The sequence below is a fragment of the Uloborus diversus genome, chromosome 1, assembly GCF_026930045.1.
Source record: "Uloborus diversus isolate 005 chromosome 1, Udiv.v.3.1, whole genome shotgun sequence".
Lineage (NCBI taxonomy): Eukaryota > Metazoa > Arthropoda > Arachnida > Araneae > Uloboridae > Uloborus > Uloborus diversus.
In genome coordinates, this window is record NC_072731.1 from 226107619 (window position 1) to 226134126 (window position 26508).

Genomic DNA, 26508 nt, shown 5'->3' on the forward strand with positions numbered 1-26508 from the left:
TGATAATTTGTGCTTTATTTACTTTGTTTTTCTCATTTTAATCATATTTTAGCACAAAGTTCATTTGATCATTTTCCCCCCAATTAACAATAACCATTATTATATTAATTTTCCGTTTTGCAATAGCATCCAAGAAAGTATATAATATATCGACAGCTCAATTATGACATCCAGAGACTGCAGTTTCGTCCTTAATATGGACTCATCAGTCTGGAGTGGTCAATAATCAAGCTGAAGGCCGATGTCACCTCATTGAAAATGAGACTTATTTGTAGTTCAGTTTATAAACTTCCTTAAACAATGTGACATTATGGATAAAACCTTTACCAGAGAGAAATTTTAAATCTTTTTCAACAAAATTAAGAAAGTGGTTTTTGATGCAATTATTCCATTAAGCAGTGTCTTCCTTTGTTTTTAAAATAAAATTTCATTGTTTTCTTCCCTCCACTGAAGCCTGAGACATTTTTTAAATAAATATTTTCACACACATAGCATATGTTATGTGAAAAATCATAATGCAGTGCATATTTCTCACAAAGTATATATTTTTTGTATGTTTATGACTAGAATACATATCAAACAAACAAGATCCATACAGAGAGCAAGGATACATCAGGAATATGATAGTGCAGACACTACCATGTTCCTGACTACTACTATTGTTTTCAATTTAAAGTTAACTTTTTAAACTAAATTAAGCTCTGCAGATAATAGGTTTTACAATTTATGATGAGTTTTTTAAATATGTTACATATTTACACAAACAGATTCAACTATACATAAAACAAGTAATAAGAAAATTTGAAATAAATTGAAATATAAATAGTTATTTTCTATTTCATCAGCAATATAAATTCCAATCAAAAAGCTAGCATTCCTCTATAACAGATATACATAAGAGGGTCATTCAATAACTAAAGAGACAAATTGGTGTGAGGATACATTTGAGATTTTCAGTTGGTATCACTGGGATGAGTTCCAATCAGCTGAGTGATCAACATTCCTCTAAGAGAGAGTTGTAAAGGGCATATATTTGATGCGTGTTCCATCAAAAAACAACAAAAGTTTTGCCATAATTTACAGAAAGAAACTAATTTTTTAAAAGCAGGGGGAGGGGGCATATGCCCTTTTACCTTTTTATATGACAGACCTGCATCCCTCCTCCAAAGAAAAAGAAATAACTATAAAAAGAAACATTTGTAACACATAAGTCTAGGAGAAAGGTGTATGAACCGTAGAAGTTTTAACAGGTGGGTAGAACTCAAAAGTGGCTGAGAATCAGCATCTGACAATCCTCCTTTTGGCCAGCGTTTCAACCCACTCACTTCAATCTTGAATTGTAGCACACAATTAACAGCCAATACTACTCAGATATGCTTTTGAAGAAAGTGAAGTCACCCATGAGAGAGCATTGTTGCAGATCTCAGAGAAAAAGGAACCCATATGCAAAATTTCAAGGGGGGGGGGGGGAAGCTCAAAAATTTTCCCCATGGTTTAGCAGAATATTTTCCCCATAGAAACCGATTTGAGTACTGATTAGAGATATTAAAATTTGACATTCTGAATAACTTATTCATTAATGGTTGGAAAAGAAATTTTTATACAGTTTTGCAAAGAAAAAGCACTGAAAGCAAGGAGGTTCTCATTTCTAAGGGGGACTTGAGCCCCCCTTGCCTCCCTATATGGGCGCTCTTGTGTTCCCTAACTCTACCTGAGATGTCTGTATTTTGTAGGGTCCAAATGTAGGGTTCCTCAAGGGAAGGGCAATCGCTCCCGTATGCCCTCTCTTGTACCCATCCTTGGCAGGGAGACACTGCCTCATACCACTTATAGTCCCGATTTAGCACCTTCTGCTTTGCATTTGGTTGATCCACTGAACGAGGCATCATGTGGGAAGAAGATCCATGATAAGAAGGATGTCAGGAAATTTGTGGGAAGTTGCTCCGACACCAAGGCAAAAACTTCTTTGCAGCTGGTGTGAAAAAGTTAATAACTCGTTGAGGCAAGTGCACAAATGGTGATGGGAATTATGTTGAAAAGTAGGAAAAATCTTGTTTTATAGAAATAAACGTTTTTTCCCCCAGGTCTCTAATTATTGAATGACACTCGTACATTGAACTTTTGACACAAAGAGAACTGCTGGAAAATCAAAGTAGACAATTACACAAAGGCTGAACCGTTTAAGGGAAAATACAAAACAAAAGTGAGAATGATATAGCCATTTAATTTTAAACAAAGTTGGCTGCAATATATTTTGTGAACTCCTTCTTTTTTCTTTTTTCTTAAGGTTAGGACTCTTTTTAAGGGATATTAAACAATCATCTTTGAATGCATCAACTTTTTGGATTGAAATTAGCAGACATTTTGAGTATGATTTTTGACTGTAAATATAAAAACACTCCTAAAATAAAGAATTGCTCATTGCAAAACTTTAGGTTTTTCAAAAACAAGGAGAAAATCAAAACACACATATACAATGCATTTCCAGAACTTCAATAAGTTAAATTATATATATACTTTCTTATAATTGATTTACAGTTCTGTACAACTGGTTTAAAATGTCACAAGAAGGTGTTCTCAGTTCACGAGCTTTTGCTTCTAAACTGAGGTCTTTAAAATGCTTTGCTCTCCAAATCATATTTTCTTCTAAAAAAAAAGAACATTTTCTAATGTTATTTGACATGAAAAAATTAACATACAGTATAACCCCGATTTAACAATTCTCAAGGGACTGGAAAAAGTTATTGTTAAATGAAGGATATCGTTAAGTTAAATCAAGGAACATAGACTTTCAATGCTGTCAAATCCAGACCAGGGAAATTTATCATTAAGTTGAGGAAATCATTAAATCAAAGCTATAGGGTAACGGCACTAGTAACAGACATGCTTAAGACATTGTTTCCAGCTGTCTCAATTTTCTGAACCTTTTAATGTATTTACACTTTTTAAACTTTTTCTCTCATGCAACAACATCCCATCTAATGTTTGGCGTTTAGGTCCTCTGAATTAATTGATTCTATTTTTATTCGCTCAGTTTCGAAAAAAGGTCCCACTCCCAGTAACAGACACCAAAAAATCAGATAATACCAAGTAACAGATAGAATAAAGAGAGGATGAGTAATGGACAAACATCCCTTTTTCTCTTCAAAATGTGCAGTTCTTTATTTTTAGAAATAAAGCCTTTTTAAATTCAACTGAACATGAAACACCAGCTGACCTCGTGGTGTCTGTTCATAACCTTCCACCACTGCCTTGTAAATACCGAATGGCTTGCAAAATTTACTCTGATAACACTAGATGATTGCACTGTATTCATGGGCCACAGCAACATCAGTAAATCCGCCTAAATTTTTATTATTTCAATCCAAACTTATGACTGTCTGTTACTGGACTTTTGTCTGTTACTGGTGCCGTTACCCTACTGTACTTGCACATATTTTTCAGAAATATTGTTCATGTAAAATTATTCACAGCTTTATATTGATTATTACATAAAAATATAATGTGATATAAAAAATGTAATTTAAAAAAGTAATAATGAGTAATAAAACACAAAAAATTCTAAATGCTTGTACACAAGTGTTTTGGGGTTACAAGAAACACTTTTGTCGGAGTATTTGGATAGATTTTAAAGGATGAACTTTTTTATCCATAAGCTTACTCCTTTTTTAATTTATAAAGGCTTGTTTATAACTACGAAATACACAGGTATTTCATAACTTTATGAGGCTTATTTAAAATGAGTTTAATAATTTTCCATTTCATTTTACTTATTTATCCATTTACAGTCAACGCTCTATAGAACAACCTCCTATTACTGCGACCCTTCCGTTATAGTGACCGATGCATGAAGTCCCATCTCCTATTCCATAAATGCAATGTTATTTTAGTGTTCATTAGAACCTCAAAACTGAATCGTTCATTCCAATATAGCATCCAAAACTAAGTTTCAATTTTTTGATATCCTCAGAACTAACTATTCGAAAACTAATATTTAAACATTTTATGTTTCTAAAGGTAAAATATTTCCATTGAAAAGAATTATTTGTTGGCCAAAGACTTGATGAAAACCACACACAAATTGTAGGCATTAAGAATTATATTTTTTTGAAAAAGTCAAAAAAGCAGAAAGCTTTAGAGTAGCAGCATAAATTTTTCAGAAAGAGAAAGAAGTCAAAAAAATATTTTAAAACTATCTTGTTAGTTTCTTAATTCTCTTAACTATAAGGAATTATTGGTGCATTTTAAAAAATGACTAAACAACATGCAATACGTTATAACGACCGCTCGTTATAGTGACCGATTTTGTTTGGACCACTGGGGTCATTATAACGAGCGTCGACTGTATTTATTTTTTGCACTAAAATAGTTTGAGAAAACTGAACCTGCAAAAGCTGCAGCCGTATTGAGTTAAAGCTTGGAAAAACCTGAAAAAAATTCAAAAACCAGTCTATGTTTTTCCCTCAAGGTACTTGATTAACCATTAACCAGTTTAATTTATTTAAAAAGAAAAAAAAAACATTAAGTATTACTTTTAATGCAGAGTTAGAATAAAATGGAACTTCAAACTAACAAAACTGGAGAAAAATAATTAAAAGAAAAACTGATAAAAAAAATATAAAACAGCATAAAAGATAAATATAATATGTGTTAGAAATAAGAATTTAAATTTAGTCATCATGATGACACCTAGGATAAGCATATTTAAAAAAAAAAAAATCTAAAACATGTAGAAGAAAAAGATTTTCAAATGCAGAACTGATTGTATTTTAAAATTACTTTTACAAATTTATCCTTAACATTAATCATAGGTCTCAATTATAATGAGTCAAGAAAAAAAAAAGCTGTGATTGATCAAAAACTTTAGATCTCATATTCAGTACTTAGGATTTTCAATCTTGTAATACAATTATAGTTCATAACAAGAATATAAGCCAAATTAAATCAGTGGTTCCCAACCTTATTTTTTTTCATGCCTTACGAAATCACTTTGAATATCTTTTATTTTTAAAGAGGATACATAATTCACACCACCCAAGACATTAATGCTTTTGCATAAGGAGATACCCTTAGAGATCATTAAGCCTTTACAAAGCTATTTTTAACTATCAATGGTGAATTATTGATTTGTTAATTTTTGGCCCATTTGCCCCTTTTGCTTCCAGACGATTTTGCTTCCAGCATTTAAAACTTAATGTATTAAGTGTTAGTCTTAGAAAGTCTTAGCTTTATACAGATATTGAATTATTTAATTAGAGGTGGTAAAACTGTACATGCAAAACCCTTAAATTTAATGAATTTGATTAGAAGGTATTTCTCACTGCCTTGTAAAGGGTCAATTAGGTATACATAAGCTTCCAAACTACTTGTAAGAATTTTAAATATTTTTTTAAAAAAATTTAAGTAAAGATAAGAGAAAACATTAGAAACCTAAAGTTAATAACTCATTCTCTAACTGCCTTACTACAAAATTGAAAGGGTCCCAGAACAGGCATGGGCCCATTAGCTTAAAATATGTTGAATAATATTGAGTAATAACAGGGGTCTGTCCAGGATTTTTCACAGGGTCCGTTTTTTGTGAAAAATAAAATAATTTTGTGATAAATAAATTATTTTTGTGAAAAATCAAAAAATTAAAAAAAAAATTTTTTCTTGTAAAAACAAAAGTTTAGACTCTTGAGATGGTGGAAACTGCATCATTGACACTTAAAGTTGAGTGTTTTCTCTCTTTTCTGTTGAGAATATCATTCTTGAGTGTTTTTCTAGTATTTGAAGAGAGGGGGGAGGCATCGCTCCCTGGGAGATGGGCACCCCTCAAGTATCAATATTTATCTACCATTCTACATCATGTTAAATTATACTAGAAATGTTTTTTGTATAGTATTTAAAATAACTGTAAGAAAAAAAATTAGGCAGGGGTTCAGCATTTAACTTTTTAACCCAAGACACTGTTTAAGAGCACAGAGTTTCGTTCAAACCTTATAAAGTCCGTGATTTTTACAAAAATAAAAAAATATTTTATTTGTTTACCTCTTAACTAAGCGTACTAAACATCGAAAATTCTAAAAATCAGATTTCCACAGCGGATGCAAAGAGATTGCAATCCTCAAAGTGAAGGAATCAAAAGTATAAAAACGGCTTGTAAAATAAATATTTTTGGTAAAATTACTTTTGAATTGCATTTTAGAGTCCTATGATAAACATATCATTAACATCTGGGCACAGTTGGAGCAAAAATAAATAAATAAATAAATAAAATAAAAAATAAACCATCGATTCAGCATTTTAATTATTGACTCATAAAAGAAAATGGAATTCCCATTTAAAAACTTGAAATAATCTTTGTTACAAAAATAAAGAGACTTTTCATTTATTTGCATCCTAATAAAGCGAAGTTAGCTTGAAAAAAAGAATAAAATATGATTCTCATATCGGATGTAAAAAGATTGCGTTTTTCAAAATGTAGACATCTATAGAAAAAAATAATGGTAAATAAAAGTTTATTTAAAGTTAATTATCCTTTTTAGTATCGAAAAACGAAACCTATATAACTTTCTCCCAAAATAACAGTTTAACATCGCACCACCAGACACTAAGTGGCGATAAGTTTAAATTTTGTAACCCTATCTGAAGCGATCACATCCGCCCCACCCATTCTATCCTTTGCAGTTCTAAATTCATTTCGCTGTATATTATTGATGATTAAATCACGAGTGGGGAGAAAAGTACTTACAACGCCTATTCAAAGAATGTTGACGATTTTCCAAAGAAGTTTACAACAACACCGCTGCATAAAACAAACAAGCAAAATTATAAACCAAACTGACTTTCAGCTGTTAATTTCTTTCAAAGAAACCAACAACAGGCATTATATTTATTTGGCTGTAGTAATTATTTATGGCTTGCAGGGGCATCACAAGAGTGCCGATTTTTTTTCCTTTTGCAAAATTAGCTGATTTTGTATAAGTTGATTCCTCTAATTTTACTTTAAATATGCTGTATTATTTTAATTTGAGATTGCTCTTTCAATAAACAATTTGTGAAAGATTCGTTTTTGTTTACCAGAATTTTGTGAAGGGTCCGTTTTGGTTGATCGGATTTTTGTGAAATGTCCGTTTTGGTTGATCGGATTTTTGTGAAAGGTCCGTTTTGGTTGATCGGATTTTTGTGAATTGTCCGTTAATGGACCCAAATTTGCTCTGGCCAGACCCCTGAATAAAGTATCTCTAACACAAAAATACGAACAAAAGCATTAGTAGCATGTTTTCTTTTTTTTTTTCATAAAGCATAAAAAAATAAACATGTTTCTAATATTTTATTGTAGTAAGTTACCGCCCAAAGACAGGGCTAGGGCAAAAATACATAAAATACATCACCAGCTCAGTCTTTCCATCCAAGGACTGCAGTTTCATGCTTATTAGCACTCATCAGCCTGACATAGGAAATGACTGAGCTGGTGGTGGAAAACCTCATAAGGAAGCAAAGAGTACCAAACAAACTGGTAGCTAATATGGAACTAGCAAAGACCAGACAATGACCAAAACAATGGTTCGGTTCAACTCGAATATTGAAGGCAAGGCTAGGAATTTTGTAGTAAGTAACGGCCCTCAGCCAGGGCTAAGGCAGGAAAAATGCCTAAAATACATTGCCAGCTCAGTCATTCCATCCGAGGACTGCATTTTCGTGCGTTTAAGAACTCATCAACCCGGAAGAGGAAGTAACTGAACTGGAGGTGGAAAACCTCTTAAGGGAACCAAGAGAGCCAAACAAACTGGATGCTAATGTTAAATTAGCACATCAGACGTGTGACCGCAACAATGGTGCGGTTCAACTCATAGATTAAAAACAAAGCTAGGAATTTTGTAGTAAGTTACCTCCCTCAGACAGGGCTAAGGCAGAAATGCGTAAAATACACTGCCAGCTCAGTTATTCCATCCAAGGAAGTTCAGTTATTCCATCCTTCACTGAAGTTTTCCGCTTTTTAGCACTTATCAACTCGGAATAGGAAGTAACTGAGCCGGAGGTGGAAAACCTCCAGGGAGCCAAGAGAGCTAAACAAACTGGTAGCTAATGTTGAATTACTACACCAGCTGGAGGTGTATTTTATGTATTTCTGCCTTAGCCCTGGCTTAGGGAGGTAACTTACGACACAATATCCAGCTTTGCCTTCAATCTATGAGTTGAACTCCACCATTGTTGTGGTCACTCGTCTAGTGTGCTAATTCAACATCAGCTACCAGTTTGTTTGGCTCTCTGGGCTCCCGAGGTTTTCCGCCTCAAGCTCAGTTACTTCCTATTCCGGGCTGATGAGTGCTAAAAAGCACGTAACTGCAGTCCTCGGATGAAATGACTGAGCTGGCGGTGTATTTTATGGCTCTTTCTAATGATTTTAAAATTATTGTTGAATTTTTTAAGAAAAATTAAAAAATGGTATACTGGCCATGCTATGCTGGCCATATTGTGTGCTAAGTGAAAGGCAACCAAGCTGATTTCATCCAGTTTGAGCAATGGAAGGTTTAAAATCTGCCAAAAAAGTTGATAGATAAAAGTAACAGATCTTTTACTCTAACTGGAAAAACCTTACATCGAGGGGTAAAAATATAACAAACTTTTATAAATTAAAAAAAAAAAAAAAACAAAAAAAAAGTTAAGTATGTATCATTTGAGATTTTGAGATAAAAACAAAGAAAACTTACTATAATTTCTTTCTCTAAAGCAAGAAGTACGAGTATTTATTATGTAATCTTCTTCCACTTGTCTTTCTATGTGAGATATTCTACTTTTATATTCTTTCAGAAAATTTTCTTGAACATAGTACGGGACATCTAAATTACTTGTTTTCTGTTCATAAGCATATTTTCTACAAAGGAAAAATATTAAGAGTATAAAAAATGTGAATAAAAAATAAATAGCATTTCGTTGATCTTTTTTTTTATAATTGAATGTTCCATATAAGAGGAAAAAGCACATTAATTTTTTTTAAACTATTTTTTTTTAACACTCCAGTTTTAAGTGAAAATGTCTATAGCCTTAAACACAAGCAGATGAATGATAATGAATTGAATTTGAAAGTATTCATGACTTTTCTCTCTAACAAATACTTTAAAAAAAGGAATAAAAACTTAATAATACTCCAAACAGAGTAAAAAAGAGTAATGGTAATCCATTAATTTTTAACAATAAATTTTTATGCTTACTATTGAAGACAATTTAAAATGTTACTTACGAAGTTCTTTGCAGGTTGTACGGTGGATCAGAAACGAAAAAAGAGCCAAGTAAAGATACGGATATGATAAACAGAAGAGGCAATATCTGCATAAGAGCGCTTCGACTGTCTTGCTACATACAGAAACAATATGAATTATCCAACAAAATCATATATTTAAAAAAATATAAAGATACATTTTCAAGAAATCATCATAAAAGAGAGAATACTTATATTAATAGTAGAATGCAATGGTTTTGCATTTATTTATGCCCTTGAATTATTGAATTACAAATACATTTTTTTTAAATGTAAACAAAAGTTTCATACAGCAGTCAAATGTTATTTTTTTTAAAACAAATTATGATTGAAAAACTCATTGCTGCTCATTCAAGATGTTTTCAGCTCATAACTTTAAACTATTCATGGAAATTTGACTTTAAATTGAAAGTCAAAGATTATTATCAAATATTAGTTCTGTAATAATGTATTTTCTCTTGAGAATTCTCATATCTGTTTAACTGGATGAGAATTTGAATCTGATAATTACTTACTGTATTATTGATATCAAGTACTAAACAAACATAATGAGAAACACCTACGCATTCATAACTTGATGAATACGGCTATGGGACTTTTTTTTTTTTTTTTTTCAATTTAATGCTGTATCTTTTGCCTGATATTTAATCTAAAAATTTCTTAATCATAAACACTGCAATTGTACTAAAAAAAAACTTTCCAAAGACTTGATCCAATCATTAGCATAATTGTAGCTGGTGTATCCTTTGCTGCTAAGTGTAAAATGGCTTCAGTTTAAATCTCTATACATCCCCTTCATGCTATCACAAGCATGAAGCAGAATTCTTTTCAGTTATCTGTGACGAAGATTAACAAACCTAAAAGTAGTCCTCAAGGTAGACCAGCATTAGACTAGTCGTTACACATAAGAAAAAAGGAAATGATTGAAAATAAAATGCTAAAATGAAAGACTAGTGATAAAACGAAGACTAAAAAGCTTCAAAACAAAATTAAAAGCTGAGGCACAGGTAGCTGCGAGAACAAGTGCTTTTGACCTCTTAGCAACTGAGAACTTTAGATTTAGGTGCCATTTTTAATTTTTACTTAGAACTTTTTTTCTACTTTACTTTGAACTGCATTTTTCCTCTTTAAATTTGAAAGATTCGGGCAGAAAGCACAAAAATCTTTCCAATTCAGAAATAGTCTGAAGACCTCTTAAAAAATCTGTAACAGGAATTACACTATTTCTGCTACTGGGCATCCCAGACATGCTACTGTGCTTCCTTACCTCCTTATCCTCAAGCTCTCAGTTTATCATTAATTGAAGTATTTCATTTTGAGTAGAGAAATTTAAATTAATTTTTTTGTCAATAGAAAATGAATATATTACTAAGAATGAAATTCATGTTTATTTTGAAGAAATATTCAATCACAAATCTTTTGATATATACTATTAAGGTTATTGCTTAATGACATTGAATTTCTTCAAGCAATGTGCTTCATATTAAATCCTTTAATTGTATACAAGTATTTTTCAGTAAAATATCAAGGTAGCTTAAAAACATCATAAAAAATTACTCTTTTCCCTTACAACATTTTTTCTCACAAGTCAATAGGGTTAAATAAAGGCAAGGGACTTTTTGAGACAACTCTTGTCTGATTAAAACAAGTCATCAAATCTACTCATCCCCCCCCCCAAAAAAAAAATGTATTTAATGAAGGAGGGAAACCAATGGATAACTTTTTTTTTTGTTTCATAGCTGGTAAATTAAAAGTGTTAAGGAATCAAGGCTTGAACAAAACAAATTGAAAGGTTGAAAAAAGAAAAGTTTTTAAGGACTTTTTCAGCAATGTTCATGCTAAATCACATCCTCATTAGCCTCAAAATTCTGAATTTTGCATGAATTAACTCATGGCAATAGCTACAAAAGCATAAGTACAGGTTCAAGCATTTCAATTTCAGAAATCAATTTTAAATCTTACCTGATAAACATTAGAAGCCCTAGTTTGATATCTTTGCCATTGGCTTCCTCGTCTGACAAAAGTATGTCCTGAAAGTTTAAAAAAAAAAAGTAACATTTTAAAAAATAAATATACTGAAACTGGAACAGAAGGATCTGTAATTATACACATCTTTGAAATTGAGGTGAATATATTACAGTTACAGTTCACATTGAAAAGTTTGTGACAACATGACATCTATAAGACTAAATAAAATGATTTGTTTTCATTTTGAATTTATTTTCAGTAAAAACTCCATTGAAAGCTTCAACAACTGCAATAAATTACAATTGAAATAACTTTGCTATATGATACTATTCTCACTAAGACTCAAATGACATATTATATAGTTGTATTCTCTTACATTTATGTTTGCAATTGCTAAGTAACTTCCTAATAAAATTATCTAAAATTCACATCAATTCAAAAAAAAAAAAAAACTTAGATACAGATGAAAACTAATAAGTTATGTTTTTCCACAAGCAATTGATATATATTATATGCTTAACTTGAAAATTTCCAATAACTAAGCAAAATACCTGATGTTAATGCATTAAAGCATTCCAATATTTGTCATGCATTAAAAGTAAATCCATTTTGAATAGTAACTTTATCAAAATACATATGTATCTTACCATGAAAGAACATATTGTACACTTCTTCAGGTGTAACATCACCTACAAAAGTAAATTTTAAAGGAATATCAAAATATGTTTGCAAATAAAAGTATTTACATCAACTGCTGAATTTGGTTAATATGAGAAGTGATAAGGATTGAAAATCTCTTCTGAAATATGTTAAAGATAAATTAAAGTTGTTAATAACTTGAAGCAGGAAAAAAAACCCTGCTAATACAAATATATCTAGTATATCCTTCAATCATCATTAATAATACTTGAAGGAAAAAAAACAAAAAAAAAAAAACCCTGCTAATACAAATACAGTAGGCACCGCTTAATGTGATCATGGTTAATGTTATCATTCGCTTAATATTATCAGAATCGTGAAGTCCCGGAACACTTGTATATCAATATGTGTTAAAAAAGTTGGATATTGTAATCAGTGTCTTCGTTTATTGTTATCACTTTTTCATAAACTTTCAATTTTTCCTTTGTTTTTGTTCTTCAATCAACAGAAATACTAAGGCTAACTCTGACGTGATTAACATTCTGTGTGGCATTTTGTGATAGTCCATTGCAATATAAACTTTTTCTAGGAAGGAAACAACAGGAAGTTTGTTCTCAGTGACCACAGACTCCCCTAAAGATGCCCTTCGCTTGCACAAGCAAAACTTCTGTCACTGTAAATGTCTGTGGCTTGTTGTGGAGGTGCTGATTTTCCGCCACTTAGAGGATTAATGTAGTTTCCGAGAAAACAAATTCCCTTCTATCAGTCAGTCATGTCATCAGAATAATTTTTCTCCTTGTCCAGTTACCTTAAAAACTTCACTCTAAATGGTCAAACATTTTATCCTTAGAGGAAAAGCGCAATGATTTAATTGACAAGGAAGAAATTAAAACTTTAAAACGATTTGACAATTTACCCACGTTGAGTCAAAGGGATACTGCAGCACAGCTTAAAGTTTCTTGGCCATTACTTCGTTAGTTCTAAAAAATCGTGATGAGATTGAAAACAAAGCGAAGCTAAATGAAAATTTAAATAACAAGCGAAACCGGGATGGAAAAGATGGTGAAATGAATCTGCTTTGAAACTGTGGTTTACTAATATCAGAAAAAAAGATTCAGATGCAAACGGACATATTTTATTTCACCTATTACTTATATTATTATTTTAATTTTCCCTTTCATGACTCAGCTATTTCTATTCTGCTAATTTCGTAATTTTTAATTTAAAGCTGCGTTTAGTAGAGTTAGAGTCATTGTAATTTTCATTTGCGGTTGTAAAAAAAAAGGTGCATAGTTGAAAAAAATACATGCATACTCACCTTTTTTCATATTTTATGTCTCCTGAATTCTTTTCGGTTATTGTTATCAGTTGGTTATTGTTATCAAATTGTAACTGTCCCAAAGTGATCACATTAAGTGGCGCCTACTGTATATCTAGCATATCCTTCAACCATCTATTGCTGGGGTGTTTTCAAGTCATGAAATATCTTTTTGATATTTTTAGAAGAGCGAAATTCATTTTGGAGAAGTGAAATAGTTATTAATTTCCATCAGAGTTCGTACTCAGTTTCAGAAATAAAATGAAGGAGTTTTGGAGGAGTTTTGAAGGAGTAAAATGAGATTTTGAAGGAGTACTAATGGAGTGTCATTAAATGTCACACTTTTTTTCAATATATTTGACCTTCAGCACCCTTTATCACAAAGTGTCACACTTCAACCCAAACTTCTCCTCTTGTCACGTCATATTTTTTACAAACATATTGTTACAATAACTGTGTGATGTCACTTTTTGTCACCCTCTCTCTTCCCCTTGTCACAATTTCATGAGCCCGTCTCCTCCTCAAAGCGTGACATCACTTGTGGATGACCCTTTTTACAATATTATAACAGCAATTAACTTAACAATATTTTTTTTTTAATGCAATCACTTAATGCAGTACACTTAATGTATTTTTAAATATTTAAATAATAATTAGACAACTTGACTTTTGCTGCTGAGAGTGTGGTAGAGGAAAAAACAATAATCATAAAACTTGAAAAAATAACCAAGCACCATTTAAGCATGTTTTACTTCACTTATGAAATGTCTTAATCTTCTAATAAAAATTTCATCTTCAACTTTTATGAATTAACTATGATCCATTTGTAAATCGAAAAAAATGCAAGAAATTACTACATTAAAATCGCCTTAGTGACGAAGTTAATTGTCAATCGAAGTATTTTAAGTTTCTGTTATAGAAGAAGATTATGTAGTCTTGAACTCTAAAAAGAAGGAGTTTTGAAGGAGTTCAAACCAAAATGAAAGAGTTTGAAGGGCCCTTCAAAATTTTTTTATAAAAGAAGGAGTATTGGAGGAGTTTTGAAGGAGCGTACGAACCCTGTCCATACAAAACTAACTTTCTAAAGATGAAATGGTAGGTGACAAGAAAGAATACTATTTTGATCTTTAGCATTAAGAACAAATATTTCACAAAAAAAAAAAAAAAAAAAACCCCACTCAAATATGTTATTATGAAAATGTTAATTGCTAATTTCCCTTTGAAAATGTTAACGACTAATTTCCCTTTTTCAAATGTTAATGACTGATTTCTCTTAAAAAACCTGCATCCCATCCAATAAAAAGAAACTTACTTTTACAACAAAAAGAGACAAGTTAAAATGTAGAAAAATTTTGATATTGTGCTGTGCTAAACATTTTGTCAAAAATATAATAATTAAATAAAAAAAATAACAATTCAATAAAAAAAAATAATTAATAAAAAATGATAATTAAATAAAATTAAATGAAATAATCCTTAGAATGTACCTTCAAATCTGTGGCTGTAGGCATAATATCCTTCCTGAGGATAACTCTCAGATTGCTGCATAGCTTCTAAACCATATTCATCATATCTTTTGCGTTTCACTGGATCATTCAGAACAGCAAATGCATTCCCAATAGCTATAAATAAATAAGTAAATCAACAGTCAATCTTGTAATAAGCTTTTCTGCTTAAAAAGAGTAAGATCACCTCACATATGGGGTGGTTAGAAAGCGTAAGACATCTTAACTGAATTTTGAGTAGTTGAAGATTTTGTAAAATATTTGCATTCAAACATAAGTAAACTTCAACTTTCATGAAAAGTAACCGATTCGAAGTAACTTAAAATGACTGATACTACTATCCTTTGACATTTATACTGGGTTAACTGAACGTGAGTCAAATACTACAAGGGATGTTGTAAACTAGCCCCTTTTTTCGAGGCAGAAAATTCTGACAGCTGGTACTGTCTGTTCTTGAAAGCGAAGACTAGCACTTGGGGTAGATTCTATTTTGAAAAGGGGCGAAAGGTTGAAGACTGGCTCTTTCCACTTGCACTTGTCATCTCTGTCTTTTTTGGCCTTACTTTGGAAGAACTGTTGAACATGTTATTTTGCGTGTTTTTACTTCCAGGTTTCCATCCCTATTTTGATAAAATCAGAGCAGACCTGCCACATGCGCAAATTCGTGGGAGGTTTTGGCAAAAGAAAACAGACGGTACGATCTATTGCATTGAAAACTGACTTACACCACTATCATTCTCACCTTGACAGCAGTTCTGGTCAAGTTAGTGGACAATTTTCACGCTCTCCTAGTGACCAATGTATTTTAATACATTTTTGTGCAACTGGTATAATTTACAGAAGAGCTAAAGAAGAACCTAAATCTATCATCATCATCCAAGGATTAGGCAATATGCCTGCTCTGGCCTCATTGGTCTATCTATCTTTTTTTGGATCTTCATGGTCTCGACTGCCTTTAGCCTAAATCCATGCTTAACTAAAATAGTAGAATTTTGGCTTATATTATTCTCATTCTGGTCAGTCCATCCCTGGTTAGTTACTTTTGAAAAGTGCCGGCAGAATAAATTGAAAATTCAATATATTTTGTTATCTTATGGTTGTTCCTGAATCTCTATAAATGTTTATAAGGTCATTATAGGGAACATTTCTTGAAATGAAATATAATAAAAAAAATTTTTCAAGAAGCAATAATCCTCATTGGATTTCTTTAAGTCACAAACAGAAAAGACATAGATTTTTCTTTCTGTGTGTATGTCCTCTGAAAACACCACCCTTCCTCATTTCTTAAGATAAAATGGGTTGGAACTTCATCCTGCATTTTATACAGATGCTGAAAAGTACCAGAAATTACAGTGCTTTTAAAATTAAAACAAAAATTGTGTAAAACAAACCTTTAAAAGCTTCCACAGCACCAGGGGCTTTATTCTTGTCAGGATGGAATTGAAGTGCCAATTTTTTGTATTGCTTACGAAGCTCAGATTCACCAGCATCCTTACTCACACTTAATATTTCATAATAATCTTTACATTTCCTTACCCTACAAAATAAATAAATAAATAAATAATGTGCTAGTTGTAGATTCTGTTTTGTTGATTAAAATGTGCACACATAATTTCATCAAAGGTTCAAGCATATTACATGAAAAAATAAAAAAATTTTAATGTGATGACAAAAGCTGTCCATCAAAACTCTCTCCTCCAAAGAAAAAAACATTGAATTTAAATATGCTTTAAAATCATTCAAAACTACCATAGCTAAACATTTTAAGTTAAATAATAAAGAAATAATTTGTAGCTATCCAATCAGAAAGAAATTGCCAATAAAAAAAGCAATGAAATAAAAACATCATGAAGTTGAGATTTATCATCTAAAATTGTAATATAATAAATAAAATTAAACAAAAAAAAAGGAAAAAAAACTATGAATATAAATACTAAATTTGTACATGCAAAAAAGCAGACAAAAATATTTAATTTGAAAGAACGAATTTTATTGGCAACGCAGGTCGCAGGGAAGGATCACACTATTTATAAATTGCAAAGACAATTGATTTTGACAAAACGTCAGGCATTGTGCAAAGTGAAACAATAAGTAATCTTGATTGGTCAATCAAAATCAAGTGAAACCCTCCCAAAGAATAAAGAATTAAATTAAAATACTTAGTACAATTAAAACAAAAGGAAGATTCGTGCTTTCTCTGAAGAACAAGGAAATTAATAGAAATTTGTGTTATAAATACACAGGGGTCTGTCCAGGATTTTTCACAGGGTCCGTTTTTTGTGAAAAATCAAATAATTTTGTGAAAAATAAATTAATTTTTGTGAAAAATCAAAAAATTTTGCAAAAAAAAAAAAAAAAAATTTTTTTTTGTTAAAACGAAATTTTAGAATTTAGAGATGGCACAAACTGCATCAATTAAACTTAAAGTTGAGTGTTTTCCTCTTCTACGTCGAGAAATTCATTCTGGATTTTTTTCCTCATATTTAGGGGGGGGGGGGCATCGCTCTTTCAAGTACAGTGCAGAACCTTTTATCCGGGAACCAAAAAACCGGGAAACCAGAAAACCGGCAACTGTTTGCAGATTTTCCCGTCATTTTGTAAAAATACGCATTTTCGGCAATTTTTGAAAAACTAAGTTTTTTTTTTTTTTGAAATACCTAAAAGAATATGAACTGTTTCTTAAAAAATACCATATTACTTACGCAAAACTGGGGAAAATGTTTACTTCAAAGGATTGACCTTTACGCGGGGCAAAATTTCCGAAATATTTTCTTGAATTAAGAAGTACACTCTTAAGTTGGAAATTTTCGTGTTTTATTCTAACTGAAAACTAAAGAAATGAAGAAATGAATATTGTCAAATTCTAATGCAATATTTTATTGAATGGACTTTAAATTTAAAGCCGTTTAGAGCGTCAGTGATGTAGCGAAATTGCGGGAAACGCCGAAAACCAGATTCGCGAATTTTCCGGATAGTTAATGGTGGAATCTAGAAATCGTTAAACGCATGACTGTAATAATGCTGCAGGAACTCATAAATCTAACTCCTATTGATATTGCAAAAAGCAATAGTTATCAATAACCGCCGTAATCACAAACACAAAATCTTTATAAAAATTTTTAAAACAAAACGCGTTCATGAAAAGAAATTTTTTCATACAGAATAGTAGGAAAATCGCACATTTCCGTTTAAAAACTTGTTTCTAGCCCTTCCCTTCATTTTTTTTTCCGTTTTAAAACATCCAAAAGTGGTGTTTTTTTTTCTTTTTCAGATTGAATGTGAGGGTCTCAGGTCTCATGAATAACTTGAAGTTTTTTTATGTTTAAATTATTCTTTCACTAGTAGTTTTTAATATTTCGGTAGTATTTATAAGCATTTCTGAACTGTTTTCTTCTTATTTTAATGTGTATTACTATTTATTATAGTAATTTAAGTTTTATAAACAATCGGCCAACAGAGGTTTTTAGCGATTCAGAAAACCGGGAAATTCAGATATCCGGGATAGCGACGGTCCCGAACTTCCCGGATAATTGGTTCTCTACTGTATCAATATTTATCTACCATTCTAAATTATGTTAAATTATACTAGATATATTTCTGTACAGTACTTAAAATAATTGTAACAAAAATATAAATAAATAAAATAAAATTCAGAACAGGGTTCAGCATTCAACTTTTTGACCCAAGACACTCTTAAAAAGCACAGAATTTGGTTTAAAACTTCTAAATTCCGTGATTTTAACAAAATTAAAAGATATTTCAATTGTTTACCTCTTAACAAAGCGTAATAATCATTAAAAATTCGAAAAATCGGATTCCCATAGCGGATGCAAAGAGATCGCAATTCTCAAAGTGAAGGCATCAAAAGTATAAAAACAGCTTGTAAAAGAAATATTTTTGATAAAATTATTTTAAAATTGCATTTTAGAGTCCTATAATAAACATATCATTAATATCTGTGGGCACAGTTGACCCAAAAAATAAAATAAACCATCTATTTAGCATTTTAAGTTTTGACCCATAACAGAAAATGGAATTTTGCTTTAAAATCTTGAAATGAGAGTTCTAACAGAAATAAAGAGACTTTTCATTTATTTGAATCCTAATAAAGCGAAGTTAGCTTGAAAAAAGAACAAAATGGGATTCTCATATCGGATGTTAAAAGATTGCATTTTTCAAAATGTAGACATCTAAAGAAAAAAAACCGGTAATTAAAAGAGTTTATTAAAAGTTAATCATCCTTGTTTGCATTGAAAAATCAAAACCCATATAATTTTCTCCCAAAATAACAATTAAACATCGCACCGCACCACCGTAAAAACGCAAATATTGACAAGCTGGCAAAATGATGAGAATATTTTCTAATCAAGTCATTATAAAGGTTCAACGCCAGACGCTAAGTGGTGATAATTTTGAAGTTGGTAACACTATCTGAAGCGATCATATTTTTTCCTCACCCTTACTATCAGTTGGGTGAGGAACCCCAACAACTACCTTTGCAGTTCTAAGTTCATTTCGCAGATATATATTATTATTGTTTATTAAATCATGAGGGAGAAAAGTGCTTACCAATGCCTTTTCAGAAAAGTTTACAAAAACACTGCTGCTAATTAGCTGTGATAAAACAAACAACCATTATATTTATTTGGCAGTAGCCATTATTTATCGCTTGCAGGAGCATTCCAAGAGTGCCGTTTTTTTTTTTTTTTTTTCAAAATTAGCCGATTTTGTATAAGCTGATCCCTTTAATTTGACTTAAAAAAAGGTTCCAAAAATTATCGGTTTATACACAGAAATATGCGTTATTTTGCTTTCAGATTTGCTCTTTCAATAAACAATTTGACAGATCCGATCTTGTTTATCAGAATTTTGTGAAGGGTCCGTTTTGTTTGATCGGGATTTTGTGAAAGGTCCGTTTTGGTTGATCGGATTTTTGTGAAGGGTCCGTTAACGGACCCAAATATCCTCTGGCCAGACCCCTGATACAACAAATGAAAATAAACCCTCTATCTCAAAGCAAAATATTTTCATGGAAATAAGTGCCTCAGTTGAATATTGATACGCTGAAAAACTGCATATATTCCTACTAAAAGGAATCACAGATTTTATCTTAATTATTTCATTCATGAAAAAACATTTTCACAGAGCCTAATTTTGTTGAAGGACAATACCAGGAAAGACAACTTTTACGATTTTTTTTCATTAGTTTTATTGCGATGATTTTTAAAATTACTGTACTCTCGTTATATCGCGCTTATCGAGGGGCAAAGAAAAAGCGCAATACATCCAAAAACGCGATATAACCTAGGTTATTGAAAATAGTTATCAATCCAACATACAAGCAAATTAGCATTTGCTCTTTTTTAAGTGATTTTCAAATGGTTTTGATGTAGTTTGCGAATGTACTATCACACATTAAAATTTAAACAAGACTAAAATTTATGAACATTTCAGCTTCACAAAGGAACGAACATCAAATGGCTAATGAAGATGATTTTTCTTAGCTACCGCGAGATAAGAGTGAACATTCCAATACCCTCATATTCCCAATGGACTTTCTAATCTCTTCAATTTAGTGCAGAAAGGATATAAAAAGTAAAAGTAACCAGATTGTTCCCAGAAAATTCTCTCGCCCATACAGATCATAGGATGATGCAAATCTCGATTTATGCATCCAAGCACAAATCTTTTCTGTACTAAAAGGCTTCTTCTACTTGGACTAGGATGACACTTGCCTGCTGTCTCTCACTCATTGTAAAGGCTTTAGTATCAATACAAAAATGCTGAGTAATTTACAAACCATCTTAAACTGGAATATTCTGCGGGTATGTACATTTGGATGACAGGATTCGCTGGAATGGCCGCTGCTTTTCCAGCAAATTCAGAAGAAAAGCAGCATTTTTGTTTTGTTCATTGACAAAAAAAAAAAACTTTTCTGAGTGTAATACTAATATGTTTTCACAAATGGTTTGAAACTAAAAGCAAGGTTTTTTCTTTTAGGCTTTAATATTTTGAGAGACAGAAGAAAAGAGTGATATATCCGAATGAATAATATAACAAGACGCGAAATAACAAGGGGCTGCTGTATTTTACTCATTATACTTTAATCAGTAATGTAATGTGAGCCAAGTAAAAAAAAAATCATTAAAAATATAGTGATTTATTTAGCAGTAAGTTACTACTCTTAAGCTAGGGCTAAGACAGAACTACATGCCATGTAACAGAAAGCCCGATTATCACATCCAGAGACTGCAGTTTTGTTTGCATTGCATGTTTGATATTGCATGTTGCACATGTAGTGATGTGGATCGGGTAAATACCCAGTGGGTAGGTAAATATTTTTTGGGTATTTACCCGGGTATTTACCCAAGGCCTGGGTAAATACCCAAAAACTGGGTATTTTACAAAAAAATGCAAAAAGTGAATGAGAATTTTTTTTTTAAATCTAAATATGAAATAATTAGTAAAACTGATACATATGTATTACACAGTTTATAATATTTTTTATCGAAAGACTTAATGAAATTATGAAAGAAACATATCACGAACCAAAGAATCTTTCTTTTCAATGCCATAAATGAAAAAGATGTTTCTTTTTTTTTTTTTTTTTTTTTTTTTGTAACCAGTTAAGCTTTTTACTTTTTGTAGAATTGCTTTTTATATGTGAAATTTGGCTATCAACATTGATTAGGCATATCCAACACATTTAATGTGAATATCATATTAGATTGCTTTCACACAATAATTCTTTAAATATGTGATCAAAATACAAATTTTAGGGAAAAATTTCTTGTTTTGTATATAGTTGGTTATACAAGGTGTTTCGTTTTAACCTGCAAGACCTTTATTTTTGCAACCGTTAGTCCTAGATGCTTACTTCCAATTGCAAAAATATTCAGATGCAGAGTAAAGATATTGGAAGTTTGAAGCAAAAATAAAAATGAGTCAAAAACTACAAAATTTAACTTTTTATACGGCTCTAGGTCCCCTAACTTATATTTAGAGAAATGATCTGAATTTAAAACTTACTGACACAAAAAAACTTAACATTTGTGCAATGAAAACTCAAGGAGATATTCCATTTGAAAGTTTTAAGGGACCATGCAGAAGATGAGATTAGAACTTATTACCCTTTCAGAATAATGACAGGTTGGCAAAGTAAAAAACACAAGGTATTACATTTTTCATTTCTACTCAAAAATTCATGCAAATGTTATGCCGTGATACGCAAAACACGCTGCAAAACCTTGAACAATTTGAAAAATCACTCTGCACACATATAATTTTATATAAAAACTCATTAACTGCTATATTTTCCCCCAAAAGATGTTACTGACGGCGAGTGTAAAATGGTGTAAGTTACAAAACGCTGTGTTTCATATCTCAGTGAATATTGGTCGTACTAATGTCAAACTTTTTTTGTAATTGTTTTTCAGTGGAGATTATTTCCCTAACTATCAATAAGTCAGAAGATCTGGAACTCGTGTAAAAAGTTAAAATTTGTATTTTTTTACTCATTTTTATTTTTACTTCAAATTTTCAATATCTTAAGTCTGCATCTGATTTTGAACATTTTTGCAATTTAAGTATGCATCTAGGACTAACAGTTGCAAAAATAGAGGTCTTGAAGGTTAAAACAAAACACTCTGTATATATACATAGTGGAATACATACAGAAAAGTATTTTAGTTGAATATAAATTTTTGAAATAAATACCCGGGTAAATACCCATTTTGGGTATTTACCCAGGTATATACCCTGGGTATTTACCCCTAAAAATAAATACCCGGGTATTTTACATCACTATGCACATGCAATATCTTCCATGTGTATTGCATGCCTATACCATGCAAAATACCATGTCTAGGATATTGCATGTAGTTCTGCTTTAGCTCTGACTTAGGGGCCATAACTCACTGCTAATATCCAAGTTTTGCTTTCAATTCACGAGTCGAACCACTCCATGCTGTGGACACTTGGTGGGGAGATAAATTTACTTTATCTACCAGTTTGTTGGCGGTCTCAGATTTAATGAGATGACATCTACCTCCAGCTTCGGTTATTCACTAATCCAGACTGATGAGTTCTAATAAGAACAAAACTGCAGTCTTTGGATATGATAAGCAAACTGTCTGGTACATTGCATACAACGACTTGTATTGCAATAAGTGGAAATCAAAAATTCTTGTCATTCTGTCATAACGCATAAACTTTAATTATTCTTTTCAAATTAAGTTTATAATTGCTATCTCTCTATCTTAAAAGTATTCATGAGTTAAAAGGTTGAATTAATACATAATTCACAGAAATTTCATTTAGTATGAAGCTCAAAAATTTGGTTTATAGAAATTTCATTTTGTCACGAAGTAAAAAATATTATAAAACATGGGGGGGGGGGACTTTTTTTTTTTTCGTTCTAGTTTCTCATTTTTTAATTGTTAACAATGGAATGCAGAGAAAAAATGTGAGTTTTAATGAAAGTAATTTCCCTATAATCAGGTATGGGTTTTTGTTGGTAAGAACCTAGGAAATACTATTAGCATTAGCCATTGTTTATTTGCTGGGAGGTAGTGATTTATTAATTTTACTAATTAACAAACTTCTACATATCTCTTATTATAGTTACAAGCAGAGTTTTTCCCCCAGGATTAAAAAAGGGCAAGGTGCTGTTTTTTAAAAAAAGGGCATTTTTTCGAAACTAAAAGGTATGTTAGTGCTTCAAAATATTAGTGGATATAGTCATAGAATATATACTGTTACTCATTGGTTCAAATGTATTACTACTGCAACAATAAATTTTTTTAAACATTCATGAATTACATCCTAGAACAAATGAATAATTTAAAATAATTTAAAGAAAAGTATGATAACTAATTCTTTTAGCTGCTACTAGCTGTAACTTATAACACTTTTAAATCCAAAAGTAATAATTGCTGTTGGACTAATTACCACCACAAGGAAACAAAAACCAATAAACAGCGCTATTTTGAAAGCACTTGGTACTTATTTTGAATAGTTAAGTTATTTGTTCTCAATTAAAATGTCTAAAATCATAAACAGTAGGCTTTTACATGCTGAATTCTTTGTATTTTTGTCATTTTTTTTGCCTTTCTTTGATGCCACGTGTCACGTGAAATGTTAGCATTTTGCTGCAAATCTGCAGCAATCTTTTAGCATATCTGCTTTGAGTTTTCAATATTTGTTATTATTTTTTCAGTAGTACACAATATAAAGTATATTGAGCAAAAATACAAATGTATTTTTTCAGACTAAAAATGCTCAGCCTGCATTTAATGCATAACAATAAAACAGAACGTATTATTCACGAAGTATGCGAAAAACAACTGTTTCAGAAAATAATGGCAATTTCTAGAAAAGAGGGCACGTTCTAAGAAATAAAGGGCAAGTTGGGCGTGGCACCCACACATAGAAGCCTGGTGGAGGGTTTGGTTACAAGTAATAAAATGACAGCTAGCTATACCTAAGTTTAAAATGTTGGAAAACATTTTCAAAATACGGGAAAAGGGAGGAGGACAAGTTTTTTGCTATTAAAAACTTAAATTGATAGTTTCATTACACAAAACTTGTATTTTACTGCAGACTGTTATAGTGGACACAAAGATTTTGATTGGTTAGTTCATGTTTTGTTTTTTATTTAATTGGATGGATAAATTCATGTTTATTATTCTTTTGTTTTAAAAATTTAGCTTAGAACAAAAAATGAATTGCATTTATTTTGCTCTGTGAATGATCTCAAAGATGTTACTGAAAAATTGATTATGTGAATCAACTTACAGAAAAAATAATTATTTATTATAAGCATGAGGGGTAGGATTTTTACAGTAATGCATTATTAGGAGTTAACAAAATACTTGCTATGTTTTTGCCGAAAGTTGACAAACTTCCATTTGTTCTTCAGTATATATTATTGAAAAACATATATGCAAAAAATTTTAGAACCAATTTTTCCCCATTAAAATGATCATATTGATGACATTCAGAAATCAGCTAAATCAATTTAAAATTCCTATTTTATCCTCAAAATCACCAAGTAAAAAACTAATGCTCTTTTTATTGTCTTCCAGTCCAAAACTCATTTTAAGCAGGGAGGTGTCTAAATTTAGATCAATGTTGTAAATTAAATAATGACTTGGAATGAATGATTAATGTCATTAAAAATACATTTTAGTATAAGTAAAAATGGGAACTGTTCATGCTTACAACTGTAAACATGAATAGCATACCGTACTTTACTTTAAAAAAACAAAAACATGTGCACAGAAAGGACAGAAACAATAAAAAATACCATAGATTTTTTTTTTCTCTCCAAGATGATTAAAAATGCGGGGGAAACAGGTTTTTCAAAAAGCAGTAAAAACCATAATAAAATCCGGTAAATACCACAGATGGTAAAAACCATGCCAACCCTGCCTGTAATCACTTTAAAAAAAAATCAAAAACGTCATTCTCTTCACATACGGAATTGCCCTGAACTAAAAGGCATTATTTTCCCTGTAACCGACCAAACGTCCTATAATTCCATGTAAAATGAACAATCTCAATTTTTTGAGAACAGATACAAAATAAATAGGGAACATGCAAACCTTTCTACGGCTTCTAACTGTTCTTCAGTGTAGGGCATTGTGTTTTTGGAATTGCTTTCATTCGCAGCATTGGATTGGCTCTGCTTTCGCTTGCGAAGATTCGGGCTTTTGGAGACATCTTCCTGGGCAGGCATCATGAATTGATCACAGCATTTAGTAAAAATATTCAATGTCTGAAATAAAGTTTGGAACAAATTCAAAATCAACTCTTCAAATTTTGATGAGAAACCAACTGATTGTGAATTAAATGGACTAAATCATTATCCTGAATTTAATTGCTTTTTTACACGATAGCATGCTCCCCCCCCCTTTCCATGACTATCCCCTTGCATCTGCTCCTGGTCAAACCAAGGTGCTTATCTGCTTGTTGAAAGTGGCCAAAAACAATGTTGCTACAATTTAAAATTAAATGTTTAATTTTTAAACGAAACAAGCCATTAGACTCAACTCAAAGTTTCATTAAAAAGTAAAATAATATTTCAACTAACAGCATTGGAAGCTACACTAAAACTTAAAATAATCCGCCAAATAAATATATCAACTCATTAAAGAACAATTTAAGCTCCATTAAAATATAACATTAAAGCAGGAGTAAAATCCAACAGTAATTTCAGCAATGTGAATTTTCCCGCTAATTTGGCATGGTCCCAAGTTATGATAATGCCCCCCTCAACTCGCCAAATTTTGATTACCCTTCTTGCCAACATTAAATCAGGTTGGGATTTGTGTGAACAATTTGGGAGTTCAATTCAAAAGCCTTAACTATTGACTTTTCCCGTCACACTGCACTAAAATTTTTGCTTTCATGTTGTTTTCATACCAATTAATGTAGTGATCTTAGTTTTTTATTTTTTGATTCCTATTCAAGTATCATTCTTAACCATCAAATATATAGTTAAGTAATTTACAGTAAATTTGAAGAAATAAAGAACTAAAAATTGCATAACAGGAAACAATTTGTTTTGTTTTTTTTTTTTGGTATTATTTTTTTAAAATTTCAGAAAGATACAAGTATTTTAAAACGGGGCTATTATTTTTCTTTATCAAAAAAATGTAGAGAAATAATGCACACACGAAAAAAAATCTAATTCAAAAAATTGATTCTTCTTCCACATATGAGAAACAAATATGTCGAAATTTTACAATTATTTAAAGACATCTTACCTAAGTTGATATGTACACATCCAACCATTGACAAATTTTGGAAATTGCATTTCATTTCGTTTGGTG

General features: G+C 31.1%; 1 protein-coding gene across 1 annotated transcript; it reads right to left on the reverse strand.

Moving 5' to 3' along the window:
- Positions 1–2414: 2414 nt before the first annotated feature.
- On the reverse strand, positions 2415–26508 carry LOC129225324 (dnaJ homolog subfamily B member 1-like). Its single transcript, XM_054859911.1, has 9 exons — positions 26443–26508; positions 25279–25451; positions 16066–16211; positions 14657–14791; positions 11860–11901; positions 11207–11274; positions 9227–9339; positions 8697–8860; positions 2415–2646 (listed from the first exon to the last, which is right to left on the reverse strand). Exons 2-9 carry the CDS (start codon positions 25413–25415, stop codon positions 2522–2524), a joined length of 930 nt encoding a protein of 309 aa, XP_054715886.1. The 5' UTR covers positions 25416–25451; positions 26443–26508; the 3' UTR covers positions 2415–2521.

What these genes read in the sequence shown, in the direction of transcription:
- LOC129225324 (XM_054859911.1), bottom strand. Translation starts at nt 25,415, where the DNA reads ATGATGCCTGCCCAGGAAGATGTCTCCAAAAGCCCGAATCTTCGCAAG. An exon ending in CAGTTAGAAGCCGTAGAAAG is followed by an intron (nt 16,212 to 25,278) that starts GTTTGCATGTTC and finishes TTTATTTTGTAG; the next exon opens with GGTAAGGAAATGTAAAGATT. An exon ending in CTTTAGAGAAAGAAATTATA is followed by an intron (nt 2,647 to 8,696) that starts GTAAGTTTTCTT and finishes CTTTTTTTTTAG; the next exon opens with AAGAAAATATGATTTGGAGA.